Here is a 26075-nt window from a genome sequence, read left to right on the forward strand (position 1 = left end):
CTCACCCCCCGCCCAGTGCGCCAGGTCCCGCCCCGGAGCCTCGCCCCTCCCGGCCCTGCGGCAGGCCGCGCCCCGAGGCCTCTTCCCCACGCCCAGGGCCCCGCCCCTCGCAGCCCCGCCCCTCTAGTCCTCAGAACCTCAGGTCGCACTCTCCCAGGCAGCCCTTTTAAGCCCCGCCCTTTTAAGCCCTGGCAGAGCTACTCGGCCCGGTCCCGCCCCGGCGCCTTGGGCCGCCTGAGCCAGGCCCCGCCCCCCCGGGCCACGCCTCCGGACTCTCGGGCTCTGAGAGCCAGGCCCCACCCCTTCCGGCCCCGCCCCCGGACCCCGGGCTCTGAGAGCCAGGCCCCGCCCCCTCCCGGCCCCGCCCCCGGACCTCGGGCTCTGAGAGCCAGGCCCCGCCCCCTCCCGGCCCCGCCCCCGGACCCCGGGCTCTGAGAGCCAGGCCCCGCCCCCTGTGGAGCCCTCTGTGGAGCCGTCTGTGGAGCCCTCTGTGGAGCCTCTGTGGAGCCTCTGTGGAGCCCTCTGTGGAGCCGTCTGTGGAGCCTCTGTGGAGCCGTCTGTGGAGCCTCTGTGGAGCCTCTGTGGAGCCGTCTGTGGAGCCTCTGTGGAGCCGTCTGTGGAGCCTCTGTGGAGCCTCTGTGGAGCCGTCTGTGGAGCCTCTGTGGAGCCTCTGTGGAGCCCTCTGTGGAGCCGTCTGTGGAGCCTCTGTGGAGCCTCTGTGGAGCCGTCTGTGGAGCCCTCTGTGGAGCCCTCTGTGGAGCCCTCTGTGGAGCCTCTGTGGAGCCTCTGTGGAGCCCTCTGTGGAGCCGTCTGTGGAGCCCTCTGTGGAGCCTCTGTGGAGCCCTCTGTGGAGCCTCTGTGGAGCCGTCTGTGGAGCCGTCTGTGGAGCCCTCTGTGGAGCCTCTGTGGAGCCTCTGTGGAGCCGTCTGTGGAGCCTCTGTGGAGCCTCTGTGGAGCCCTCTGTGGAGCCCTCTGTGGAGCCGTCTGTGGAGCCTCTGTGGAGCCCTCTGTGGAGCCGTCTGTGGAGCCTCTGTGGAGCCCTCTGTGGAGCCGTCTGTGGAGCCTCTGTGGAGCCGTCTGTGGAGCCTCTGTGGAGCCTCTGTGGAGCCGTCTGTGGAGCCTCTGTGGAGCCCTCTGTGGAGCCGTCTGTGGAGCCTCTGTGGAGCCCTCTGTGGAGCCGTCTGTGGAGCCTCTGTGGAGCCGTCTGTGGAGCCTCTGTGGAGCCTCTGTGGAGCCGTCTGTGGAGCCTCTGTGGAGCCTCTGTGGAGCCCTCTGTGGAGCCGTCTGTGGAGCCTCTGTGGAGCCTCTGTGGAGCCGTCTGTGGAGCCTCTGTGGAGCCTCTGTGGAGCCGTCTGTGGAGCCTCTGTGGAGCCTCTGTGGAGCCGTCTGTGGAGCCCTCTGTGGAGCCTCTGTGGAGCCGTCTGTGGAGCCTCTGTGGAGCCTCTGTGGAGCCCTCTGTGGAGCCTCTGTGGAGCCTCTGTGGAGCCCTCTGTGGAGCCTCTGTGGAGCCGTCTGTGGAGCCTCTGTGGAGCCTCTGTGGAGCCCTCTGTGGAGCCTCTGTAGAGCCCTCTGTGGAGCCGTCTGTGGAGCCTCTGTGGAGGCCTCTGTGGAGCCGTCTGTGGAGCCGTCTGTGGAGCCCTCTGTGGAGCCTCTGTGGAGCCCTCTGTGGAGCCTCTGTGGAGCCTCTGTGGAGCCGTCTGTGGAGCCTCTGTGGAGCCTCTGTGGAGGCCTCTGTGGAGCCGTCTGTGGAGCCTCTGTGGAGCCCTCTGTGGAGCCTCTGTGGAGCCTCTGTGGAGCCGTCTGTGGAGCCTCTGTGGAGCCCTCTGTGGAGCCCTCTGTAGAGCCTCTGTGGAGCCCTCTGTGGAGCCTCTGTGGAGCCTCTGTGGAGCCTCTGTGGAGCCGTCTGTGGAGCCGTCTGTGGAGCCCTCTGTGGAGCCTCTGTGGAGCCTCTGTGGAGCCTCTGTGGAGCCGTCTGTGGAGCCTCTGTGGAGCCCTCTGTGGAGCCTCTGTGGAGCCCTCTGTGGAGCCGTCTGTGGAGCCTCTGTGGAGGCCTCTGTGGAGCCGTCTGTGGAGCCGTCTGTGGAGCCCTCTGTGGAGCCTCTGTGGAGCCCTCTGTGGAGCCTCTGTGGAGCCCTCTGTGGAGCCTCTGTGGAGCCGTCTGTGGAGCCGTCTGTGGAGCCTCTGTGGAGCCCTCTGTGGAGCCTCTGTGGAGCCGTCTGTGGAGCCGTCTGTGGAGCCCTCTGTGGAGCCCTCTGTGGAGCCTCTGTGGAGCCTCTGTGGAGCCGTCTGTGGAGCCGTCTGTGGAGCCCTCTGTGGAGCCTCTGTGGAGCCCTCTGTGGAGCCTCTGTGGAGCCTCTGTGGAGCCGTCTGTGGAGCCGTCTGTGGAGCCTCTGTGGAGGCCTCTGTGGAGCCGTCTGTGGAGCCTCTGTGGAGCCTCTGTGGAGCCCTCTGTGGAGCCGTCTGTGGAGCCGTCTGTGGAGCCCTCTGTGGAGCCCTCTGTGGAGCCTCTGTGGAGCCCTCTGTGGAGCCCTCTGTGGAGCCCTCTGTGGAGCCCTCTGTGGAGCCTCTGTGGAGGCCTCTGTGGAGCCCTCTGTGGAGCCTCTGTGGAGCCTCTGTGGAGCCGTCTGTGGAGCCGTCTGTGGAGCCTCTGTGGAGGCCTCTGTGGAGCCCTCTGTGGAGCCTCTGTGGAGCCTCTGTGGAGCCGTCTGTGGAGCCGTCTGTGGAGCCCTCTGTGGAGCCCTCTGTGGAGCCTCTGTGGAGCCGTCTGTGGAGCCGTCTGTGGAGCCCTCTGTGGAGCCTCTGTGGAGCCCTCTGTGGAGCCTCTGTGGAGCCTCTGTGGAGCCGTCTGTGGAGCCGTCTGTGGAGCCTCTGTGGAGGCCTCTGTGGAGCCGTCTGTGGAGCCTCTGTGGAGCCTCTGTGGAGCCCTCTGTGGAGCCGTCTGTGGAGCCGTCTGTGGAGCCCTCTGTGGAGCCCTCTGTGGAGCCTCTGTGGAGCCCTCTGTGGAGCCCTCTGTGGAGCCCTCTGTGGAGCCCTCTGTGGAGCCCTCTGTGGAGCCTCTGTGGAGCCCTCTGTGGAGCCGTCTGTGGAGCCTCTGTGGAGCCCTCTGTGGAGCCCTCTGTGGAGCCCTCTGTGGAGCCTCTGTGGAGCCCTCTGTGGAGCCTCTGTGGAGCCTCTGTGGAGCCCTCTGTGGAGCCTCTGTGGAGCCCTCTGTGGAGCCTCTGTGGAGCCGTCTGTGGAGCCTCTGTGGAGCCTCTGTGGAGCCGTCTGTGGAGCCTCTGTGGAGCCTCTGTGGAGCCCTCTGTGGAGCCCTCTGTGGAGCCTCTGTGGAGCCGTCTGTGGAGCCTCTGTGGAGCCTCTGTGGAGCCGTCTGTGGAGCCTCTGTGGAGCCGTCTGTGGAGCCTCTGTGGAGCCCTCTGTGGAGCCTCTGTGGAGCCCTCTGTGGAGCCTCTGTGGAGCCCTCTGTGGAGCCTCTGTGGAGCCGTCTCTGGAGCCCTCTGTGGAGCCCTCTGTGGAGCCCTCTGTGGAGCCGTCTGTGGAGCCTCTGTGGAGCCTCTGTGGAGCCGTCTGTGGAGCCTCTGTGGAGCCGTCTGTGGAGCCTCTGTGGAGCCTCTGTGGAGCCCTCTGTGGAGCCCTCTGTGGAGCCTCTGTGGAGCCTCTGTGGAGCCCTCTGTGGAGCCTCTGTGGAGCCTCTGTGGAGCCGTCTGTGGAGCCTCTGTGGAGCCGTCTGTGGAGCCTCTGTGGAGCCTCTGTGGAGCCCTCTGTGGAGCCTCTGTGGAGCCTCTGTGGAGCCGTCTGTGGAGCCTCTGTGGAGCCCTCTGTGGTGCCCTCTGTAGAGCCTCTGTGGAGCCCTCTGTGGAGCCGTCTGTGGAGCCGTCTGTGGAGCCTCTGTGGAGCCGTCTGTGGAGCCGTCTGTGGAGCCTCTGTGGAGCCGTCTGTGGAGCCTCTGTGGAGCCTCTGTGGAGCCTCTGTGGAGCCTCTGTGGAGCCCTCTGTGGAGCCTCTGTGGAGCCGTCTGTGGAGCCTCTGTGGAGCCCTCTGTGGAGCCGTCTGTGGAGCCTCTGTGGAGCCTCTGTGGAGCCCTCTGTGGAGCCGTCTGTGGAGCCTCTGTGGAGCCGTCTGTGGAGCCTCTGTGGAGCCTCTGTGGAGCCTCTGTGGAGCCGTCTGTGGAGCCTCTGTGGAGCCTCTGTGGAGCCCTCTGTGGAGCCCTCTGTGGAGCCTCTGTGGAGCCGTCTGTGGAGCCGTCTGTGGAGCCCTCTGTGGAGCCCTCTGTGGAGCCTCTGTGGAGCCCTCTGTGGAGCCGTCTGTGGAGCCCTCTGTGGAGCCTCTGTGGAGCCCTCTGTGGAGCCTCTGTGGAGCCGTCTGTGGAGCCGTCTGTGGAGCCCTCTGTGGAGCCCTCTGTGGAGCCTCTGTGGAGCCTCTGTGGAGCCGTCTGTGGAGCCTCTGTGGAGCCCTCTGTGGAGCCCTCTGTGGAGCCGTCTGTGGAGCCTCTGTGGAGCCCTCTGTGGAGCCGTCTGTGGAGCCTCTGTGGAGCCCTCTGTGGAGCCGTCTGTGGAGCCTCTGTGGAGCCGTCTGTGGAGCCTCTGTGGAGCCTCTGTGGAGCCGTCTGTGGAGCCTCTGTGGAGCCTCTGTGGAGCCCTCTGTGGAGCCGTCTGTGGAGCCTCTGTGGAGCCTCTGTGGAGCCGTCTGTGGAGCCTCTGTGGAGCCTCTGTGGAGCCGTCTGTGGAGCCTCTGTGGAGCCTCTGTGGAGCCGTCTGTGGAGCCTCTGTGGAGCCTCTGTGGAGCCGTCTGTGGAGCCTCTGTGGAGCCTCTGTGGAGCCCTCTGTGGAGCCTCTGTGGAGCCCTCTGTGGAGCCTCTGTGGAGCCCTGTGTGGAGCCTCTGTGGAGCCGTCTCTGGAGCCCTCTGTGGAGCCCTCTGTGGAGCCGTCTGTGGAGCCTCTGTGGAGCCTCTGTGGAGCCGTCTGTGGAGCCCTCTGTGGAGCCTCTGTGGAGCCGTCTGTGGAGCCTCTGTGGAGCCTCTGTGGAGCCCTCTGTGGAGCCTCTGTGGAGCCTCTGTGGAGCCCTCTGTGGAGCCTCTGTGGAGCCCTCTGTGGAGCCGTCTGTGGAGCCTCTGTGGAGGCCTCTGTGGAGCCGTCTGTGGAGCCGTCTGTGGAGCCCTCTGTGGAGCCTCTGTGGAGCCGTCTGTGGAGCCTCTGTGGAGCCTCTGTGGAGCCCTCTGTGGAGCCTCTGTGGAGCCTCTGTGGAGCCTCTGTGGAGCCGTCTGTGGAGCCTCTGTGGAGCCCTCTGTGGAGCCCTCTGTAGAGCCTCTGTGGAGCCCTCTGTGGAGCCGTCTGTGGAGCCGTCTGTGGAGCCGTCTGTGGAGCCTCTGTGGAGCCTCTGTGGAGCCCTCTGTAGAGCCTCTGTGGAGCCCTCTGTGGAGCCGTCTGTGGAGCCGTCTGTGGAGCCTCTGTGGAGCCTCTGTGGAGCCCTCTGTGGAGCCCTCTGTGGAGCCTCTGTGGAGCCTCTGTGGAGCCGTCTGTGGAGCCTCTGTGGAGCCTCTGTGGAGCCGTCTGTGGAGCCGTCTGTGGAGCCCTCTGTGGAGCCTCTGTGGAGCCTCTGTGGAGCCTCTGTGGAGCCCTCTGTGGAGCCGTCTGTGGAGCCTCTGTGGAGCCTCTGTGGAGCCTCTGTGGAGCCTCTGTGGAGCCCTCTGTGGAGCCTCTGTGGAGCCTCTGTGGAGCCGTCTGTGGAGCCGTCTGTGGAGCCTCTGTGGAGCCTCTGTGGAGCCCTCTGTGGAGCCCTCTGTGGAGCCTCTGTGGAGCCTCTGTGGAGCCCTCTGTGGAGCCCTCTGTGGAGCCTCTGTGGTGCCCTCTGTGGAGCCGTCTGTGGAGCCGTCTGTGGAGCCGTCTGTGGAGCCTCTGTGGAGCCCTCTGTGGAGCCTCTGTGGAGCCCTCTGTGGAGCCCTCTGTGGAGCCTCTGTGGAGCCTCTGTGGAGCCGTCTGTGGAGCCTCTGTGGAGCCTCTGTGGAGCCCTCTGTGGAGCCTCTGTGGAGCCTCTGTGGAGCCTCTGTGGAGCCCTCTGTGGAGCCCTCTGTGGAGCCTCTGTGGAGCCCTCTGTGGAGCCGTCTGTGGAGCCGTCTGTGGAGCCTCTGTGGAGCCCTCTGTGGAGCCTCTGTGGAGCCTCTGTGGAGCCCTCTGTGGAGCCGTCTGTGGAGCCTCTGTGGAGCCGTCTGTGGAGCCCTCTGTGGAGCCTCTGTGGAGCCCTCTGTGGAGCCCTCTGTGGAGCCTCTGTTGAGCCCTTTGTGGAGCCTCTGTGGAGCCCTCTGTGGAGCCTCTGTGGAGCCCTCTGTGGAGGCCTCTGTGGAGCCGTCTGTTGGGGGCCTGTCTGTGGGGCCATCTGTGGTGGAGCCGTCTGTGGGGGGCTCGTCTGTGGGGGGCCTTTCTGTGGTGCCGTCTGTGGTGGAGCCGTCTGTGGGGGGCACGTCTGTGGCTGTCCGGCCGTGGAGCCCTCTGTGGGGGACCCTTCTGTGGGGGGCCATCTGTTGCCCATCTGGGACGGCCTCTGTCTGTGGCAGGGCCCATCAGTGGCTGTCGGTAGCCCGTCTGTGGCCGAGCAGCCCTCTGTGGTGGGGGATGTGTCGGTCTTGGGTGTGTGGTGGCCTCGGGCTGTGGCAGGGCACCTTCTCACCTGGACCAAATGCCCCAGACACCTGGAGCTTGGAGAGCAGAGGTGAAACACCAGCTGCCCCTGCCTTCCCACGCGAACACCTTGCTGTCCAGGGCCCCACGTGCCCCCCTCCCCAGCACCCACTCAGTTGGTGGCCTCCTCCTTTCTGCTGGGCTGTTTGCTTTTTGCCTGCTTGCTTACTGGCTCAATAAAGCTCCATGATGTTTTCTTATCACTGTGACTTGTCCAGAAATCCTTATTCTGAGATGGAAGCCGAGGACCCTAAGAGAAGAGCCCCTGCTTTTCAAGGGAAACGTCACCCACCTTCACCTACAGCCCATGACAGCTGGTCACCGTGGGCTCCTGAGACCCTGGCTGGTGGACAGACCAGCACCAGCACAGGATCTGTGCCTGAACCCCTGCAGCTGAGCCAGGACGCCCAAGCCTGCATCAGCATGGCCACTCACCAGTGGATAGGGGGCCGGAATAAATGCAGAGCTGGTTGGGGAGATGACAATAAGCCATAACACTGGAGCTCTGACCAGTGTTCAGCTGCGGCCCAGCAAAGGCCACAGACACTCACTGGAACAAGAATGTGTTCCAGGGATGGGAGCGTGACCTGGGGTAGAGTGCTTGCCTAGCATGCATGAAGCCCTGGGTTTGATTTCTCGGTACCACATACATAGAAAAAGTTGGAGGTGGTGCTGTGGTTCAAGTGGTAGAGCTCTAGCCTTGAGAAAGCCCAAGGACAGTGCCCAGGCCCTGAGCTCAAGCCCAGGACTGGCAAAAAAAAAATGTATTCCAACGTGGCATTCTAGAAAATATTAACTAGCATGTCAAGACATGCTCCCCTCCCCAACCCTGCCAAAACATGGCAAAAAAAAAAGGACAGGGTGACCCTAATATTGAAGTTGTATGCTTTTGAGTGAGCAGTAATCAGTGTTATTAAGGAAACTTGATAACAAAGGAGAACTGGAATATATACCAATCTCATTTGTACACATGCAGGCAACTACCATACCATAACCCATGACATATACCTACTGTTATCAATAAACTCTGAAATATTCACAAGAAACATACACAGAGCATCTATTTCCATGGTGCTAGAGGCAGGCCAATGCTTAGGAAAGGTCTGGAAGGACGCAGGGCACAGCCAGTCTTGGGGAAGGGCCTTCCTGGAGCCAGGCTCAGTCCTGGCCCCTGCTGAGATGACACTGCCCCCTGGTGGTCCACAAGCAGGACCTGCTGCAAGGCCAGTGGCAGCAGGACATTTTCATAAGGGAGGTCTGTCTCCTCAAAGGGTCCTCAGCTGACATGAGCCTCTGACCTTACTGTTGCCCCCCAGCCTGGGTCCGGCACCATCTTGCGTACAACCCTGATAGTTAACGACCCCAGAGCTCTGGGCAGTCACTGTCACCACTGCCAAACTATGGGTGAGGAACCCAGGCACAGGCAAGGGGCATGAGCTGCCCCTTGGAAGCCCTGGGGTATTTCATCGGGGCTGCAAAGTGGTTCACGAGGAGCTATAGGCCTGAGCTGCCCTGTTAGCGTCTCTCTCAGCCCCAGAACCATCGATGAGCGGCCCTGAGGTCAGGCCCTGGACTGCTTCCCAGTGCCCCCAGCAGGGATGCAGGGTCCCCAGAACCCTCCACATGTGCAGTCCCCTTCTCTCTGGTCTCTGCCCCCGGGGCCCCGGGCATGCCCTTCAGATCCCCAGCCTTCACAGTGTGCAGCAGAGTGGGGGGGTCTATGGTTTGGGGACCCGGGGCTCCCGACAGCTCAAGGCTCTGCACTCAGCTGCTCTCATGTGTAGGGGTCTGAGTCCAGGCCAGGAGCTGGATGCATGGGCAGGGGAACCCATTAGCTCTATTCTCTGGGCGCTTCCCCCCACTTAGCAGCTCCAGTCTGACAAGACCTGTGGGAAGAGTCTGGAAGAGCTTGGAGCAGCGCTTAGGGGAGTGGGGTGCACACGTCACTGTCAGGATTCTCCTCCTTCCCGTCTCCCCACCAGTGTGGTGGGAGGGCAGGGTGAAAGGTCACCAGGGCCAATCCAAGAACTTTCCATCAGACAGATGAAAATGTGAAAGGTCTGTGATTGGCGCTGAGACCTGCGTGACCACCACAGGAACCTGCACCTGACTGGCACCCCTGCCTAGGTGGGTCTGTGCCCTTCTGCCAGGGCACAGCCTCTCCAGGGCTCGGCCTCGGGGACGGGCCAGGCTTCCATTCCAACATGGAGCTGGCATGGGCTGGTCATGGAGGGCTCCCCACAGAGGCTGTCCTAGCCAGAGCACGTGGTCCACACCCAAGACCCCTTTCCAGAGGAGTGGAGAAGAGCCAGTGCTGACCTGAGGAGCCCCAGTGGTTCACAAGGGATAATGGAGGCCCGTGGAGTGATGGCAGGGTGAATTCCAGGGCCAGGCCTTTCTGCCTTGTCTCCCTCCCTGAATCTGGAGAACAAGTGAGGCCCTGCCCGCTCCCATTCTGCTGTCTCACAGGCCCGACTTCCGAAAGACCTGCACACACACAGACAAACACACAGGAAACAGCCCGACTTCCGAAAGACACACACACACACACACACACACAGGAAACAGCCCGACTTCCTGAAAGACACACACACACACACACAGACACATACAGGAAACAGCCCGACTTCCAAAAGACTTGCACACACACAGACACACACACAGGAAACAGCCCGACTTCCTGAAAGACACACACACACACACACACACAGGAAACAGCCCGACTTCCTGAAAGACACACACACACACACAGACACACACACACACACACAGACACACACACACAGACACACACAGGAAACAGCCCGACTTCCTGAAAGACACACACACACACAGGAAACAGCCCGACTTCCGAAAGACCTGCACACACACAGACACACACACAGGAAACAGCCCGACTTCCTGAAAGACACACACACACACAGACACACACACACACACACACACACACGCAGGAAACAGCCCGACTTCCAAAAGACTTTCACACACACAGACACACACACAGGAAACAGCCCGACTTCCTGAAAGACACACACACACACACAGACACACATAGGAAACAGCCCGACTTCCTGAAAGACACACACACACACAGACACAGACACACACACACACACACAGGAAACAGCCCGACTTCCTGAAAGACACACACACACACACACACGCACACGCACACGCACACGCAGGAAACAGCCCGACTTCCTGAAAGACACACACACACACACACACACACACACACACACACAGGAAACAGCCCGACTTCCTGAAAGACACACACACACACACACACACACAGGAAACAGCCCGACTTCCTGAAAGACACACACACACACACAGACACACACACACACACACGCAGGAAACAGCCCGACTTCCAAAAGACTTTCACACACACACACACACACAGGAAACAGCCCGACTTCCTGAAAGACACACACACACACACAGACACACACAGGAAACAGCCCGACTTCCTGAAAGACACACACACACACAGACACAGGAAACAGCCCGACTTCCTGAAAGACACACACACACACACACACACAGGAAACAGCCCGACTTCCTGAAAGACACACACACACACACACACACACAGGAAACAGCCCGACTTCCTGAAAGACACACACGCAGGAAACAGCCCGACTTCCAAAAGACTTGCACACACACAGACACACACACAGGAAACAGCCCGACTTCCTGAAAGACACACACACACACAGACACACACACACACACACACATGAGCGTGCATACATGCACACACATGTGTGTGCACAAGTGCATGCACGCACACATACAGAACATCATGTTCACCTGTAAAGGGAAAATTGCTCTGTGCTTGGGGAGGGAAGTAGAGGCTAGCGTGTGCTTTTGCGTTTTTATTCTGTCTTTTCTGTAAGGAGAATGGGAAGGGCTGGCCCGGCTCGATGGTCAGCAGAGAGGCCTGTTTACTGAGGAACAGCGAGGGGCACAGACCTCCCCGCCGGACTGGATTGGGGGTAGGCTTAGATAGGCTTAGCAAGGATTAGAAAGTGGGTTCTGTCTCTTGGGGGTCTAGGACGGTGTCCCCCCATCTTGGATAACTGTTTTCACTGGGGCTCAGGGTGGGTCCGCCCAGCCGCCCGGGGACAGGCGTGTGGTCAAGCTTGTCGGGGTGCACCCAGGGTCTTGCTGGACCCTGGGGAATGGGGCAGGACCCCGTCCTTCATATTCCATCTTCACATACATAAAAAGATTGGGCCTAGAGGGAGGAGGCAGGTCCTTCATTTTACAAACACGTGTGCCCGTGTGCGCGTGTCTGCAGGCGTGCTGCGTGCGTGGGAAGGTGAGCGGCGCTTCCTGTTTGGCTCTGCATCTCCCACCCTTGGGCGCCACGTCTGTGTCCTGTGTGGGGTGTCTGAGGCCAGGGCCAGCAATCACTGGGCAGGGGGCCTGGCCTGGCGGTCTGCCTGGGGAAAGGAAGACGTCAGGATCCGGGCTCCCGAGGAGGGATGGCCTCCCAGAGCCAGAGACCCTGGGCACCACTGCTTGCAGGCACTCCCAGCAGGGAGGGCTTCTGCACCCTCAGAGCTCCGGGCTGTGTCGCTGGGCCAGGCCCTGACAGCTGCGTGGCTTTGATGTGGCTCACATCAACTCTGAGGCAGAAGTGCAAGAAACCCCAGAAGTCTGTAATGAGTGTGGGGCAGGGCATTTGGAGAAGCACGAGCGATAAAGTCATCACTGCTCTGCCCACCCTGCCACTGGCTCCCCGCCCAAGGAGCCCGCCAGGATGAGCAGGGGTGAAGGGCTTGCCTGCCAGCCGCAAGAGTGAGCTAGCTCTCCCTCCCCCCCTCACCCCTCCCCCTCCCCCTCCCCTCCTCTGGCCATAGGCACTCTCTGGCTACCAGGACCATCGTCACCAGCACCCAGGCGCTGTCACCTGGCCTGTAGGGGGCTTGGTGTCTGGGCCACGCAGTGGGCAGACTCAGAGGGGGGCTCCAAGAACAAGTGGTGAATTGTGTGGCATCCACAGCCAGGGCCACTGCCCACCGGACTCCCCGCCCCAGCCTCCATGCCCGCCCTCTCCCCTGCTGGATGGTAAGCTGAGCAGGACACAAGGAACTTCACGGCTGGGCGCGTGATGCCTGGACGGGGCTGGGGCGTGCACAGTTGTTGGTTAGTGTCATGGGGGAGCGCGGCCCCTCCAAGGCCTGTGATGGTGTGAGCCTGGCGGCACCTATCCTTGTGGTCCGCCTCTTCCACCCCTGGTAGAGCCTGGACACCTCTTGCCTGGAACGGTCTGTGGTCAGAGCATAGATTATAGGGTCTGCCACGCTGTTGACGGTGGACAGGCACAGGAAGGCCACCGTGACAGTGTACAGCCTGCCCTCCAGGGCGCACAGGGCGTCTCTGTCCCCTCTGTGGAAGGAGAAGGCCGCGGCCCTGACCAGGAGCACCACGTGGTAGGGGGAGAAGCAGAGCAGGAAGATGGCCACCACTGCGATGGCGGAGTGCTTCACCTTGGCTTTCTGGGCGGTGGTCAGGCCCTCGCTCAACTCCACACTCCTGAAGATGCGGTGGTTGGTGAAGGAGACGATGCCAAGCGGGACGGCGAACCCGATGATGAAGCGTGCGTAGTGATAGGCCGAGATCCTCGCGTTCACCCACAGGGGCTCAAAGCAGAGCTCGCCCACGGGCTCCAGGTCGAACACCGGGTAGTGGACAAGTCCCACGAGAAGGAAGACGCACCCACAGATGACGGCCGCGGTCCTCTGGCAGCGGTGACCCCGGCTCTCCAGGGCGTAGACCACGGCAGTGAAGCGGTCGCAGGAGACGCAGCACAGCAGCAGGACGCTGACGTAGACGTGGCAGAAGAAGATGTAGGCGGTCACCTGGCAGGCCCAGGGGCCCAGGGTCCAGCGGTGCTGGTTGTGGATGTAGATGACCCAGAGCGGCAGCGTGCCGAGGTAGAGCAGCTCGCAGAGCGCCAGGCAGAGCAGGTAGACGGACAGCACGCTGCCCTGCAGCACCTGCGGCAGCGTCAGCCCGGCGGTCAGGCAGTTGGCTGGCAGGCCCAGGGCACACGCCAGGCTGTAGGCCACCACCAGACTCACCCTGGTGTCCTCAAAGGACACGTTACAGAGCTCCCCAGGGCGGTCCAGGGGCCCCTGAGGGGCAGGGGTGGCCACCAGCGTGGAAAGTCCTGCAGGACAGAGATCGGGGTGAAGATTGCAGATATCCCACACCCCGGGAGAGAGCGAGAGAGAGAGAGAGAGACAGACAGAGAGACAGAGACAGAGAGGAGGGGGGAGAGGGACAGGGAGGGAGGAAGAGGAAGAGGGAGGGAGGGAGAGGAAGAGGGAGGGAGGGAGAGGAAGAGGGAGGGAGGGAGAGAAAGAGAAAGAGAGAAAGAGAGAGGGAGAGGGAGAGAGACACACTGAGAGAGATCTCCCACACCCTGGAAAGATCCACACCCTGGGAGAGATTCAAGGGACAGCAACTGTTCAAAGTCTCCAGGCAGACTGGCACCGTAGGTCCTGTGGGACCCTAACTTGTCTCCTAGCCGCTCAGGAAGCAGAGGTTAGGGGACCACAGTGACAGGCTGGGCATAAACGTGCTCCAGACTCCAGAAGACTCCACATTCACAGAGGGGCCCTGCACCTGAAGGGTGATCCTGGGCCAAGCTGGCTCCAGACAGGAGGTAAGACCCTACCTCAACAATACCCAGAGCACGCGGCGCTCACCGCATGCGCCTGTCTAGCAAGTACAGAGCCCTGCGCTCAAGTTCTCATCTAGACATGAGTTTGTACAGTGCTCCTTAGATTCTGCATCTCCAACGTGCAGCAGCTGCCCAGGCCTAATCTTTTGATGTATCCGAAGATGGAAGACGAAGGTCAAGAAAGCACCAGGCGTGGGCTCTGCCCGGGTCCCCAGGGGATCACGCCAGGTGGAGCACCCCACTGCGACCTGGCCCAGTGGACCAACACCAGCCTTCATCTTGCTCCTCTGTGAAGCCCTATATGACCCCCCGCCGTCCCGTCGTGAGTCTGCGCCCTCACTCTTCCTCATACACAGTCTTGCTGTTGGCGGTTGAGTCCGGCCTATTCATCCTCCACTCTCCTCAGCTTCCTTACACAGCACACTGGTGTCATAAATAAGAACACGGGCTGGGCAAACCTGAGGGGCCACAGATCAAGAACAGTGCTTATGGGCTTTTTGTTTTGTTTTTTGGTGCCAGTCCCCGGGGCTGGAGCTCAGGGCCTGAGCACTGTCCTTGAGCCTCAGCACCACTTCTGGCTTTTTTCTATGTGTGTGGTACTGAGGAATCGAACCCGGGTCTTTGTGCATGCTAGGCAAGCGCTCCACCACTAGGCCAGACTCCCGGCCCCGGTGCTTGTGTTGTTAGCAAGAATGTCTGCTGGCTAATGGCTGAGCAAGAGCCCAACTAAGCACACCCCCAACAGCGGCTAGAGTGAGGGGTTCTCGCTACCTTCTTCCAGTGTCCTCCAGGCTTCCCCCTCTCCGCTTTGCCCCTGCTTCCGCCCCCACCACAGGCTCTAGCTCATCGAATGTCTACCTTTATTACTTCTTTGCCTGCTGAACTAGCAGCTGCAGGCTGATTTACAGTGCCTGTTGTGACAGTGGATTTGCCCATGTCTTCTTCTCTTCAAGTTTGCTTTCTGTGTTTGCTGCTATTGTTAACTGGCACATAAGGAGTCCGAACGTGGCTGTTATCCTGGTGAACTGTTTTATCGCGCTGATCTTTATCTCTGAGAGGGAAAACGGTGACCTCCCCTGGAAGACATCTATACCCTAGTCCTGAGACTCCAGGATAAACGAGGTGACCTGGCAGAGAGGACAGAATCAGGACAGTTCAGTCGCTGGCTATAGCGAGGCTCAGCCTGAATGACCACGTGGGGCCGGGACATCTCACAAGGCACTGACCTGTGCGAGATGCAGGAAGGAGAGGTTAACGTGAGGTAGAGTAGGAAGCAGGAGGATTCGTGGAGGGCCAAAGGATTCGTAGGGCTCCGAAGTCTGGATAGGCAGGAAGGGATCTGTCTTAGGACCTCCAGGAAAACACAGCAAAGCAAATTCCTGTCATTTTCATGTTTTCTTGGCATCCTCTTTGAATACGGGTCTAACTGACTCAGATCAGAAAAAAGGCTCTGTAGCTCAGGATACAGCTTCCAACATCCAAGAAGTTGCTGGTTGTAAAGGGTGTACTGGACACAGCCAGGCCAGCCACTGCCCCCCCCCCCCCGCCCCCGAGCATAACCACCAGCTGTCTGGGACTGGAGCTAAGGTTGCAGGGAGGGCTCAGAACTGGTCTCCTGGTCCTAGCTGGGCCAGATCTATTCTGGATTTCAGACGTCCAGAAATAGGGGTTGACTACTTGGAGTGTACAGTTCTGAGTTTCCTGGGGCAACAGGGAGAACCCAGCATTTGTCTTCTTTTCTTAGTACAAGGGGTTTGAACTCCCAGCCTTGTGCTTACTAGGCTAGCATGACGGGCATTTGTCTTCTTTTTTTTTTTTTTTGCCAGTCCTGGGCTTGAGCTCAGGGCCTGAGCACTGTCCTTGGACTTTCTCAAGGTTAGAGCTCTACCACTTGAGCCTCAGTACCACTTCCGGCTTTTTTCTATGTATGTGGTACCGAGGAATCGAACCCGGGTCTTCATGCATGCTAGGCAAGCACTTTAACCACTAGGCCAAACTCCCGGCCCGCATTGGTCTTCTTGTGCCAAGTTTATTTCACTCAGCACAGAGCCCTCAAGGTGCATCCATGTCACAGGCCTTATGAGACCTTCCCCTTTTGTGGCAGAGTAGGCTGACATGCTGACACCCCATTTTAGTGCCATCTGCCCCCTCTTCTTGATGCAATCGTGGTCCCTAGGTGCTGGCTGTTCTCTTTGGCCGCTGTGAATTGTGCTGCCCTGACCATGGGTGTGGGCTCATGACCCAGCTTGGGACTCTGAGTTGCTGTGCAGAAGTGGGATTACTGGATCACGTGGCAGTTCCACATTTACCTTACTCAGGCCCCAGAGGCCTCGGGCCTCGCTCTGATAAGCCAGGTCTCACCATGGAGCCCCACCCAGGAGAGAGCTCATTCCTAGGTGCCCCCTCTCCTGTGGTGACTTTGGGAAAGGGATCGGGGAGGAGCCTCAGAGGGGGAGAGTGTTGTGGCACTGAGGGTAGAAACTCCGGCTCTGGTTGTAGTCCTGAGGTGCCCACCAGGCTCCCTGGGACCCGTGACAGCCAGAAGCCCAGGGCTGGTCACTCCCAGGAGTGGTCACTCAGAGCAACAGCCCTCACCGCCCTCTGGTCCTGGCTTTCCACACCACTATTTATTTATTTTTGTGGGTCATGGGGCTTGAATTCGGCCAGGGTGCTGTCCCTGAGCTCTTCAGCTCAAGGCTACCGCCCTACCCTTGAGCCAAGCCCCATTTCCCATTTTCTAGAGGTTAATTGGAGGTAAGAGTCTCAGGTCCTTTTGTGCCCGAGCTGGCTTTGAACCTCGATCCTCAGATCTCAGCCTCCTGAGTAGCTAGGATGACAGGCGTGAGCCACCGTGCCCGGCCACATCCCTATTTCTTGATAGAACACCTCTACATTGATTGCCTCTGTGTTAGTTTTTATTTGGGGATTCTGCCTATTCATTTTTGAATTCTGAGTCGAAGTTATAAGACAAAGCACAGTGTAGGAAAATTCTCGTGAACCCTTTTCAATGTCCAAAGCCAAAGAAGGGTCTCTCACCTGTGGTATCTGGAGGTTCTGACTTCAGAGCGGCCTTCAAAACAGTCTTATAGGACACACCATACATTGTGTCAGTCCCGAGGAGACGAGTATTCTGCCACTTTGGAATGACCTGGAGGAAAAGCAGGTTGAAATCACCTTAAGAAATAACACTTGGGCTGGGAGTTTGGCCTAGTGGTAGAGTGCTTGCCTAGCATGCACAAAGACCCAGGTTCAATTCCTCGGTACCACATACATAGAAAAAAGCCCAAAGTGGTGCTGAGGCTCAAGTGGTAGAGCTCTAACCTTGAGAAAGTCCAAGGACAGTGCTCAGGCCCTGAGCTCAAGCCCGGGACTGGCAAAAAAAAAAAAAGAAAGAAAAGAAAAGAAGCTGGGCTCGGTGGCCCACGCCTGTCATCCTAGCTACTCAGGAGGCTGAGAACAGAGAATCAAGGTTCAAAGCCAGCCTGGGCACAAAAGGACCTGAGACTCTCATCTCCAGTTAACCTCTAGAAAATGGGAAGTGGGGCTTGGCTCTCGGGTAGGGCGGTCACCTGGAGCTGAGGAGCTCAGGAACAGTGCCCAGGCCAAGTCCAAGCCCCAGGATGGCAGTGGCGGCAGCAGAAGCAGCAGCAGGAGGAGGAGGAGGAGATAACACTGAATCACATTAATTCATTCATTCAACGACATGGTTAAGGGATACCTGGGGCATGGCAGTCAGAATGAACTTGCCCTGTGGGACACAACAGCAGACCCTCCATAGAGAAAGGACTCCCCTACTTGCAACTCTCAGTGCCCTCAGAGCAGCAGAAGGTAGCTCCTGAAACGGGTGATGGCTGTGGGCAGTTTAATGAACTTAAAACATTTTGGTGTCGCTTGAAATTCACCATAATGAAGGATTTAGAGAGCAAGGAGCGCCCAAGGAACACAGGTCAGCAAAACTGTCAGAGCGCGTGGGTGTCGAACACTTCCTGTAGGCTGTGGACACCGTCTAATTTTTATTTATGAATTCTGCCTTCGTAAAGCTAGGACAGGGAGGGCAAAGCCAGCAGACTCTCACAGAAGAAATGAAAATGATTCGGGAATCCACATATGAAAGACAGTTTCTTTTTCTGCTTCTCAGAAATAAAGAACTGAACTTGTCTCTAGGAAATGGAGACTAATCCACCGCATCGACAGATGCAGGTTGACTGTGTTTCCCCCCAACTCTTCAGTGTGTTTAACGTTGAACTTATTATCTTCTAGGTTGTTTTTTAATGTTTTTCTTGTGGTTCACTCAGGCCTGCAGCCCTGCATACACAGGAAAGTCTGTGAGCTCTTCCCTCCAGCTAGCCAGCAGAACGCTCGAAGCAGAGCTGGGTGCACGAGACACAACGCCAGCCTTGAGTGCAAAAGCCAAGTGAGAGCATGCTTGCGTGCACGCGGGCGCACGCGCAGGTCCCCACAGCCTACCACGTCGTCCACAAAGCCTCCAGCATCCTGTTGCCTCTGTCACGGCTTCCCCTGGTGCCTGCCTCGGGCGTGACCATACCCAGGCTTCGTGAGCCACTGACTCACAGGGTCCCACGCGCCTTCCGACAGGAATCGCTGAGCCACCAGTGTCACCACTCTCCACCCTCGTGGAGCGGGCCCTACTTCCCACACAGCTTTGCCGTCCTTCCCGATTTGGTAGGCTTAAAAAATGTGCATGGTGCCGAGCGCGGGGGGTCCACGCCTGTAATCCTAGCCACTCAGGAGACTGAGATCTATCTGACAATTGCAGTAGGGAGCCAGGCTAGGCAGAAAAACCTGTGAAACAGTGTCTCCAATTAACCAGCATAAGCCAGGACTGGGGACAAAGCACAAGCAATACAGCACCAGCTGTGAGCAGCTCAGGCAAACAGGAGTCCCTGAGTTCAAGCTCCAGTGCCAGCATCAAACATACAACATGTCTGCTTTATTTGTGACTTATTTCAAGAGCATTAAAAAAAAAAAAGTTCCCGCCTGCCCGGGACACGGCTCAGCTGGTGTGGGGAGGCCGGTTCTCAACCCGTGGCCTTCCCGTGGGTTTAAATCACCCATACCCTGTTGAGTGTCTCCCCGCCTTGGATTTGGTGAAAATCTAGCTCCCTAAAAGCACATGGTACCTGAAATCAAGTTAAAAGTAAATGTCCTGGGCTGGGAGTTTGGCCTAGTGGTTAAAATGCTTGCCTAGCATGCACGAAGACCTGGGTTCGATTCCTCGGTACCACATACATAGCAAAAAGCTGGAAGTGCTGCTGAGGCTCAAGTGGTAGAGCTCTAGCCTTGAGAAAGTCCAAGGACAGTGCTCAGGCCCTGAGTTCAAGCCCAGGACTGGCAAAAAAAAAAAAAAAGTAAATGTCCTTTGAAGTAAGAGGGAAACATGAGATTTGTTGAAAGAAAGTGGTTTACAGGACAGCGAGTCAAGTGTTGACAGCACAGCACTGACCCCTGCATGCTGAGCGTCCTCCTGTCACCCAGGGCCATCACCCAGGGTATCCCCTGCCCTCACTGTGGTCTCTGAGAGCCACCACCCAAAGGTTCTAGTGTTCGCTATGACTCTTCTGTCTGATTGCTGTGGGTTGTAACGGCGCCTGTCAGCGATTCCCACTTCTTTTTCTCCCAGAGCCTTTACCTTTTCCTCAGCCTGGCCAATCCCCTCACACAGTGCCCTGGACAGAAACACCAGGAGAGACTTAGCCCCTGCCCTCCTCCTCCTGCTGGCCACCCTGGGGCCTGACCAAGCCCCCTCACCCCTTCCCCGCCACCCTGGTACCCTAGGCCTGACCGAGCTGGTTGGGAACCCAGGGGAGTCTGCACACCTCCCTGCCAGATGCTGGGGACACCAAGCCTGGGAGGCCTTTGCACCGCCGGTGACAGGATCCTGCCTGAGGCCGAGCGGCCTGTCGTGCCTCAAGTCACTCAGCGCAGGCGGTTGGCATGAGCTCCGACCCTGCCAGCCGAGCCACGGCAGGAAATTCCTGAGGGCTCGCGGGCCTGGGCGAGGCTGCACACAGGGATGAGGGGCTCCAGAGGGGCTGGGATAGACATGGGGCCCAAGGGGTGTCACTGTCCTGTGTCCCCAACCTCCCTGGTGGGCACCATGCTTCTGAGCTTTCTCCTGGAGATGGCACAAGGTGCCATCAGGCAACCTTTGTTTCCACCCAGGCCCTGGCCCCCTCCCACCCTAGATGAAATGACTTACCCGCGGGACCCAACGGCCACATGCGCCCGGCAGGCCCAGAGAGCTTCCAGGAAGTCCTAGCTATTCACCCTGAAACTCCCCTAACCACGAAGCAGTACCGGGGGGGGGGGTGACCTCACCGGGGGACAACCGAGCCCTGTCTCGCCTTCACTTTTCTGGCAATGGCCCCCCACTGCTGGTGAGGACGGGGTGCTGGGACCACCCCACCCCTTCACGCAGGGCCGTGGCCTGGTGAGCCCGAGGCATCCCCTGGCTGGCAGAGCCCTGCGGACAAGCTCCTGAGGTCCCACACATGGACCCCAGGCTCTGGAGAAGAGGCCCTGGCCATGTCCTTGTTTTGTGGCCATTCCCTGGCACACCCTCGCCCCAGGGCCCAGTCCTAGGTCTTCCAGTACAAGTGTCAGGCTAGGCCAGGAAGAAGGGGTCTGTGACCTCTCCAGGGCAGCCCTGTGCCACAGCAGGGCTGGCACAGCCATGGCACTGGGAGTGCCCGAGCCAGAAGCCTTCCACCTCCCAGCCCCACCCACTGCAGGTGGCGCCTGAGCACTGAACACTGAGTCACTGCAGGGCTTCCTGCAGGCAGCAGGCCTGAGGCAAGGCTCAGCTCGGCTTTCTAGAAACACTTGCCCAGGGGCCGTGCCCGTCCAGGGCCTGGTACCCAGCCATCACTGTCCCACTGGCCTCCTTGGCAAGCGCCATGTGGCCCCCTGTGGCTGGCCTGGCCTGGCCTCGCTGAGGCTCCCTCAGAGGCTGCTGCTCTCCCCACTTACAGGGTGGCCCACCTACAGGGTGGCCCTTCTCCCAGCCATGGTTCACCCATTCCTTGGGCTCCTGGACCCCTGGCCCAGGGGCCCCATGGGCGGCGGTGGCAATGGTGACAGCAAACCTCTCTGCGTTCTTGATTTTCCCCTGGGGACCGCCAGACTTGAACCTCATGGGGTGAATCAGTCCCACCCTGAAGTTACCAGGGCTCCATGTCTACGTGGCGCCTGTTCTGTGGTGCCAAGCGTGTGGAGGCCGTGGGTGACACCACCTCCCACCTCCGAGGCCTCTCCCCTCTGAAGCCTCCCCGCGGGACTCCAGCTGGGTCTCCGCCAGGCCCGCCAGCCCGGGAGCTCACAGCACCACTGTGTCATACTCGTCCTTTCCTAACTGGCTTGTTCTACTCGAGGCTTGCTGGGTTGCAGGCTGTGTTTGAACTTCCTCCCCTTCCCAGGAGCGCATAGCGCTCCACGGATGGACGCTGAGCTGCTTCCACCCCTGCTGCCAGGAGCGGAGTCCGGACATGGTTCTTCCGTTCTCAGTGTGTCTCTGTCTATCCGTCGTTTGTTGTCTCACACTCCACGCACGGGGCTGCGCGCTGGGTGTCTCCACATGGTCGAGTGACTCCTGACCCTGGAGGCTAAGATGGCGTCTTTCCAGTCTCTCCTGACGATTTCCTCCTGACCTCTCTCCACCTCTGGGCCTTAATGACACCGGGGGGGGGGGGGGGGGGGGGCTGGGGGCCGCCCGGGGCGGTTGTGGGGAAAGCGTCCCTTGGCTGGGACACACCCCAAGTCTGCCTCGGGAGTTGTGTTCAGCCAGGCCCAGGGCAGGCTGCCCTAACCCCGAAGCCCTGGCTGCTGCGGGGCTGGGCCGGAGCCTGCGGGGTTTTCTTCCTCGGGGCTGACCTCCCATTGCCCAAGGCCATTAGAAACTTCCCCTCAGGTCAGGAGCTGCCCCATCCCCACCTTTCTGTGTGGGTTCCAGGAATCCCAGAGGAAAAGGCACCGGCCCTCCCTCTGCAGTGGCCAGGAGAGGCTCCTGCCTCCTCAGCACGGGGCGGGGTCCGGGGCTGCCCAGGGCAGAAAAGGGCTTCCAAGCCCCGGGCCGTGGCTCGGATGCTCACGTCCAAGTGCAGAACTGACCCAGGCCAGACGGGCTGAGGGAGCTTGGGCAGAGGGGGCCCCACCACGCTGGCAGCCCAGGGCTGGCTGGGCACGAGCAGGGACATCTCTGTCCTGATCCTCTTGGCCCAGATCAGCAGCCTGCTTGGTGGTAGGAAACAGCGGTGCCCCTGCCAGCTCGGGAAGCACCTGGAGCAGCTGGTTGGACGGAGACCTGTGGTGTGGTTGCCAAAGCCAGGCACATGTTGCACCCCCAGAAGGGGAAGCATAGCCTCTCCATTGGCAGGGGCTTGGGCCAGCCCTGGACCCCTGAGACCCAAGACCACCGCCTTGCCTTCCCGAGACCTCCACCCAAGACCACAGCCCGGGCTCCCCGAGACCACCACCCAAGACCACCGCCTTGCCTTCCCGAGACCTCCACCCAAGACCACGGCCCGGGCTCCCCAAGACCACCACCCAAGACCACGGCCCGGGCTCCCCAAGACCACCACCCAAGACCACGGCCCGGGCTCCCCAAGACCACCACCCAAGACCACGGCCCTGACTTCCCAAGACCACCACCCAAGACCACGGCCCGGGCTCCCCAAGACAACCACCCAAGACCACGGCCCGGGCTCCCCAAGACCACCACCCAAGACCACAGCCCTGCCTTCCTGAGACCTCCACCAAAGACCACCGCCCAAGACCACAGCCCAGGCTCCCCAAGACCACCAGCCAAGACCACAGCCCTGCCTTCCTGAGACCTCCACCAAAGACACGGCCCAAGACCACAGCCCAGGCTCCCCGAGACCACCACCCAAGACCACAGCCCTGCCTTCCCGAGACCTCCACCAAAGACCACGGCCCTCAGTTCCCCGCTATACCCCAAGCCAGTTGTCTCCTTGTCTTCCTGTTCCCTTCTTCAGGCTGAGCAAGTCCCCACCAGGCCACTGGGAAGGGGCGGGAGAGCGCTAGGAGACAGCCCTAAGAAGTGACCCAGCTCCTCCCCAGCATCCTGCCCCCCACCCCCCAAGTACAGGCCAGAGAAAACCGGTGTGGGTGAGCCAGGCAGCCGCCCAGAGCTCAGAGAGAAACCCCATGGGCTTTGAGCTGCACCCTCCTTCCCGGCTGTCAGCCAGGAGGAAGGAGGGAGAGCTGGCCTCCCGATCCCGCCTGACCGCCTGCTTGGGGTTCATGGATGCAGTAAAGGAAAGAAAGATGACAAAATAACAGGTTTGTGGGGAAGACACTCCTGGGGCACGGTGGGCACTTGCAAAGGAGAATACTTAATGGAGTGGCCACTGCGCTGAAGGGAGGAGGCAGAGCCCAGCCTGGTGAGGGGGCAGGGGCAGTGGGTCCTTATGTCCCACAGCTTAGCAAAAAGGCAGAGCTTAAATCTCTGGGCCCCCTTGATAAGGCAGTGTGACAAAATGGCCGAGAGGGCCGGGTGCTCAGAACAGACGCAGGGTCGTCGGGGCCACGCCCACCAGAGCACCTGGGATGGGCGGAGCATTCGCCACTGCCGTCCAGTCCTCTGCTCTGCTCCCTGTGCCCTGCCCGCATGGAGAGGCGGAGCAGGGCCTGGGGGGCCTCCTGCCCCCCAGCATCACCATCAGAAGACAGCCCCAAGTCTGTTTTGGCCCACAGGAGGCAGAGGCCTGGCAGCTGCGGGGACTGCCTGCCGCCTGCCCAAGGCCCACTGAGCACAGGGCTCCTTGGAGAAATCTCCAGGGCTCTCACGACGGATGCCAGGCACCTCCAGCCCCTCCCGTCCTTCCCCTTCCCTCCCCTCCCCCTCTTTTCTTTGCCCAACCTTTCTCATCCCCACCCTGCCCCTGTGGACACTGAATTAGGTCTGGGGTCTGGGGTACAGGTCTGGGGATAGGGCCTCGGGTCTGGGGTCTGGGGTCTAGGTCTGGGGTCTGGGGTCCAGGTCTGGGGTCTGGGGTCTGAGGTCTGAGGTTCAGGTCCAGGTCTGGGGTCTGGGGTCTGAGGTCTGAGGTCTAGGTCCAGGTCTGGGGTCCAGATCCAGATCTGGGGTCCAGGTCTGGGGTCCAGGCCTCAGGTCTGGGGTCCAGGGTCCTCTGCCTGCTCTCACAGACCCTCTGCACCACAGGCCAGGTCCTCTATGAGAAGCCGTCCTGTCACCCGTGGACACTGAGGCCACCAGGGGGAGCCAGCGCCCCAAGGCCTCGCCAGGGTGCCCTCAGCCCACTTCTCAGGTGAAAGGCCCTCCTCCCTTTTGCTTTGGCTCTCAGGAGCCAGCCCAGGATTTTTCCAGACTGGGGCAGGTGGCCTTGTCCATAAGGGGCGGGCGGTCTACCAGGCCCTCCCCGAGCTCCAGCCAGCTGGGGACAACTCTCCAGGAGAGCTCCGGAGACTGTCACCTGGAGATGGTGGGGGACACTCTGCAGGAGAGCTCCGGGGACTGTCACCTGGACATGAGCTGGGGACACTCTCCAGGAGAGCTCCAGGGGCTGTCACCTGGACATGGGCTGGGGACACTCTCCAGGAGAGCTCCAGGGGCTGTCACCTGGACATGGGCTGGGGACACTCTCCAGGAGAGCTCCAGGGGCTGTCACCTGGACATGGGCTGGGGACACTCTCCAGGAGAGCTCCGGGGCTGTCACCTGGAGATGGCTGGTTGGGGACACTCTCCAGAAGAGCTCTGGGGACTGTCACCTGGAGATGGCGGGGGACACTCTGCAGGAGAGCTCCGGGGGCTGTCACCTGGACATGGGCTGGGGACACTCTCCAGGAGAGCTCCGGGGACTGTCACCTGGAGATGGCTGGGGACACTCTGCAGGAGAGCTCCGGGGACTGTCACCTGGAGATGGGTGGGCACACTCTCCAGGAGAGCTCCGGGGACTGTCACCTGGAGATGGCGGGGGACACTCTCCAGGAGAGCTCCGGGGGTGTCACCTGGAGATGGCTGGCTGGGGACACTCTCCAGGAGAGCTCCAGGGGCTGTCACCTGGAGATGGCTGGCTGGGGACACTCTGCAGGAGAGCTCCGGGGACTGTCACCTGGAGATGGCTGGCTGGGGACACTCTGCAGGAGAGCTCCGGGGGCTGTCACCTGGAGATGGTTGGGGACACTCTCCAGGAGAGGTCCGGGGGTGTCACCTGGAGATGGTTGGGGACACTCTCCAGGAGAGGTCCGGGGGTGTCACCTGGAGATGGTTGGGGACACTCTCCAGGAGAGGTCCGGGGGTGTCACCTGGAGATGGCTGGGGACACTCTGCAGGAGAGCTCCGGGGCTGTCACCTGGAGATGGCTGGCTGGGGACACTCTGCAGGGGAGCTCCGGGGACTGTCACCTGGAGATGGCTGGGGACAACTCTCCAGGAGAGCTCCGGGGACTGTCACCTGGAGATGGCTGGGGACACTCTCCAGGAGAGCTCCGGGGGTGTCACCGGGAGATGGTTGGGGACACTCTCCAGGAGAGCTCCGGGGGCTGTCACCTGGAGATGGCTGGCTGGGGACACTCTCCAGGAGAGCTCCGGGGGCTGTCACCTGGAGATGGCTGGCTGGGGACACTCTGCAGGAGAGCTCCGGGGACTGTCACCTGGAGATGGTTGGGGACACTCTCCAGGAGAGCTCCGGGGACTGTCACCTGGAGATGGCTGGGGACACTCTCCAGGAGAGCTCCGGGGGTGTCACCGGGAGATGGTTGGGGACACTCTCCAGGAGTGCTCCGGGGGTGTCACCGGGAGATGGTTGGGGACACTCTCCAGGAGTGCTCCGGGGGTGTCACCGGGAGATGGTTGGGGACACTCTCCAGGAGAGCTCCGGGGACTGTCACCTGGAGATGGCTGGGGACACTCTCCAGGAGAGCTCCGGGGGTGTCACCGGGAGATGGTTGGGGACACTCTGTAGGAGAGCTCCGGGGGTGTCACCGGGAGATGGTTGGGGACACTCTGTAGGAGAGCTCGGGGTGTGTCACCTGGAGATGGCTGGTTGGGGACACTCTGTAGGAGAGCTCCGGGGACTGTCACCTGGAGATGGCTGGGGACACTCTGCAGCAGAGCTCCGGGAACTGTCACCTGGAGATGGTTGGGGACACGCTGCAGGAGAGCTCCGGGGGTGTCACCTGGAGATGGCTGGGTGGGGACACTCTCCAGGAGAGCTCCGGGGACTGTCACCTGGAGATGGCTGGCTGGGGACACTCTGCAGGAGAGCTCTGGGGACTGTCACCTGGAGATGGCTGGGGACAACTCTCCAGGAGAGCTCCGGGTGTGTCACCTGGAGATGGTTGGGGACACTCTGCAGGAGAGCTCCGGGAGCTGTCACCTGGAGATGGCTGGGGACACTCTCCAGGAGAGCTCCGGGGGCTCTCACCTGGAGATGGCTGGCTGGGGACACTCTCCAGGAGAGCTCTGGGGACTGTCACCTGGAGATGGCTGGTTGGGGACACTCTCCAGGAGAGCTCCGGGGACTGTCACCTGGAGATGGCTGGGGACAACTCTCCAGGAGAGCTCCGGGTGTGTCACCTGGAGATGGCTGGTTGGGGACACTCTGCAGGAGAGCTCCGGGGACTGTCACCTGGAGATGGCTGGCTGGGGACACTCTGCAGGAGAGCTCCGGGGACTGTCACCTGGAGATGGTTGGGGACACTCTCC

At 60.7% G+C, this 26075-nt stretch overlaps 1 protein-coding gene across 1 annotated transcript; it reads right to left on the minus strand.

Annotated features, from left to right (window-relative positions):
- Positions 1 to 11775: 11775 nt before the first annotated feature.
- Positions 11776 to 16473, minus strand: Gpr132 (G protein-coupled receptor 132). The gene is made up of 2 exons (XM_090344157.1): positions 16407 to 16473; positions 11776 to 12854 (listed from the first exon to the last, which is right to left on the minus strand). Exons 1-2 carry the CDS (start codon positions 16471 to 16473, stop codon positions 11776 to 11778), a joined length of 1146 nt encoding a protein of 381 aa, XP_090200283.1.
- Positions 16474 to 26075: the final 9602 nt, after the last annotated feature.

Source organism: Megascapheus bottae, chromosome 14 (assembly GCF_031878675.1).
Source record: "Megascapheus bottae isolate mThoBot1 chromosome 14, mThoBot2.hap1, whole genome shotgun sequence".
NCBI classification, from domain to species: Eukaryota; Metazoa; Chordata; class Mammalia; order Rodentia; family Geomyidae; genus Megascapheus; species Megascapheus bottae.

Coding starts and splice junctions, on each gene's coding strand:
- Gpr132 (XM_090344157.1), bottom strand. CDS start 16,473: ATGTATGGTGTGTCCTATAAGACTGTTTTGAAGGCCGCTCTGAAGTCA. Junction 12,855..16,406: donor AGAACCTCCAGATACCACAG/GTGAGAGACCCT, acceptor TCTGTCCTGCAG/GACTTTCCACGCTGGTGGCC.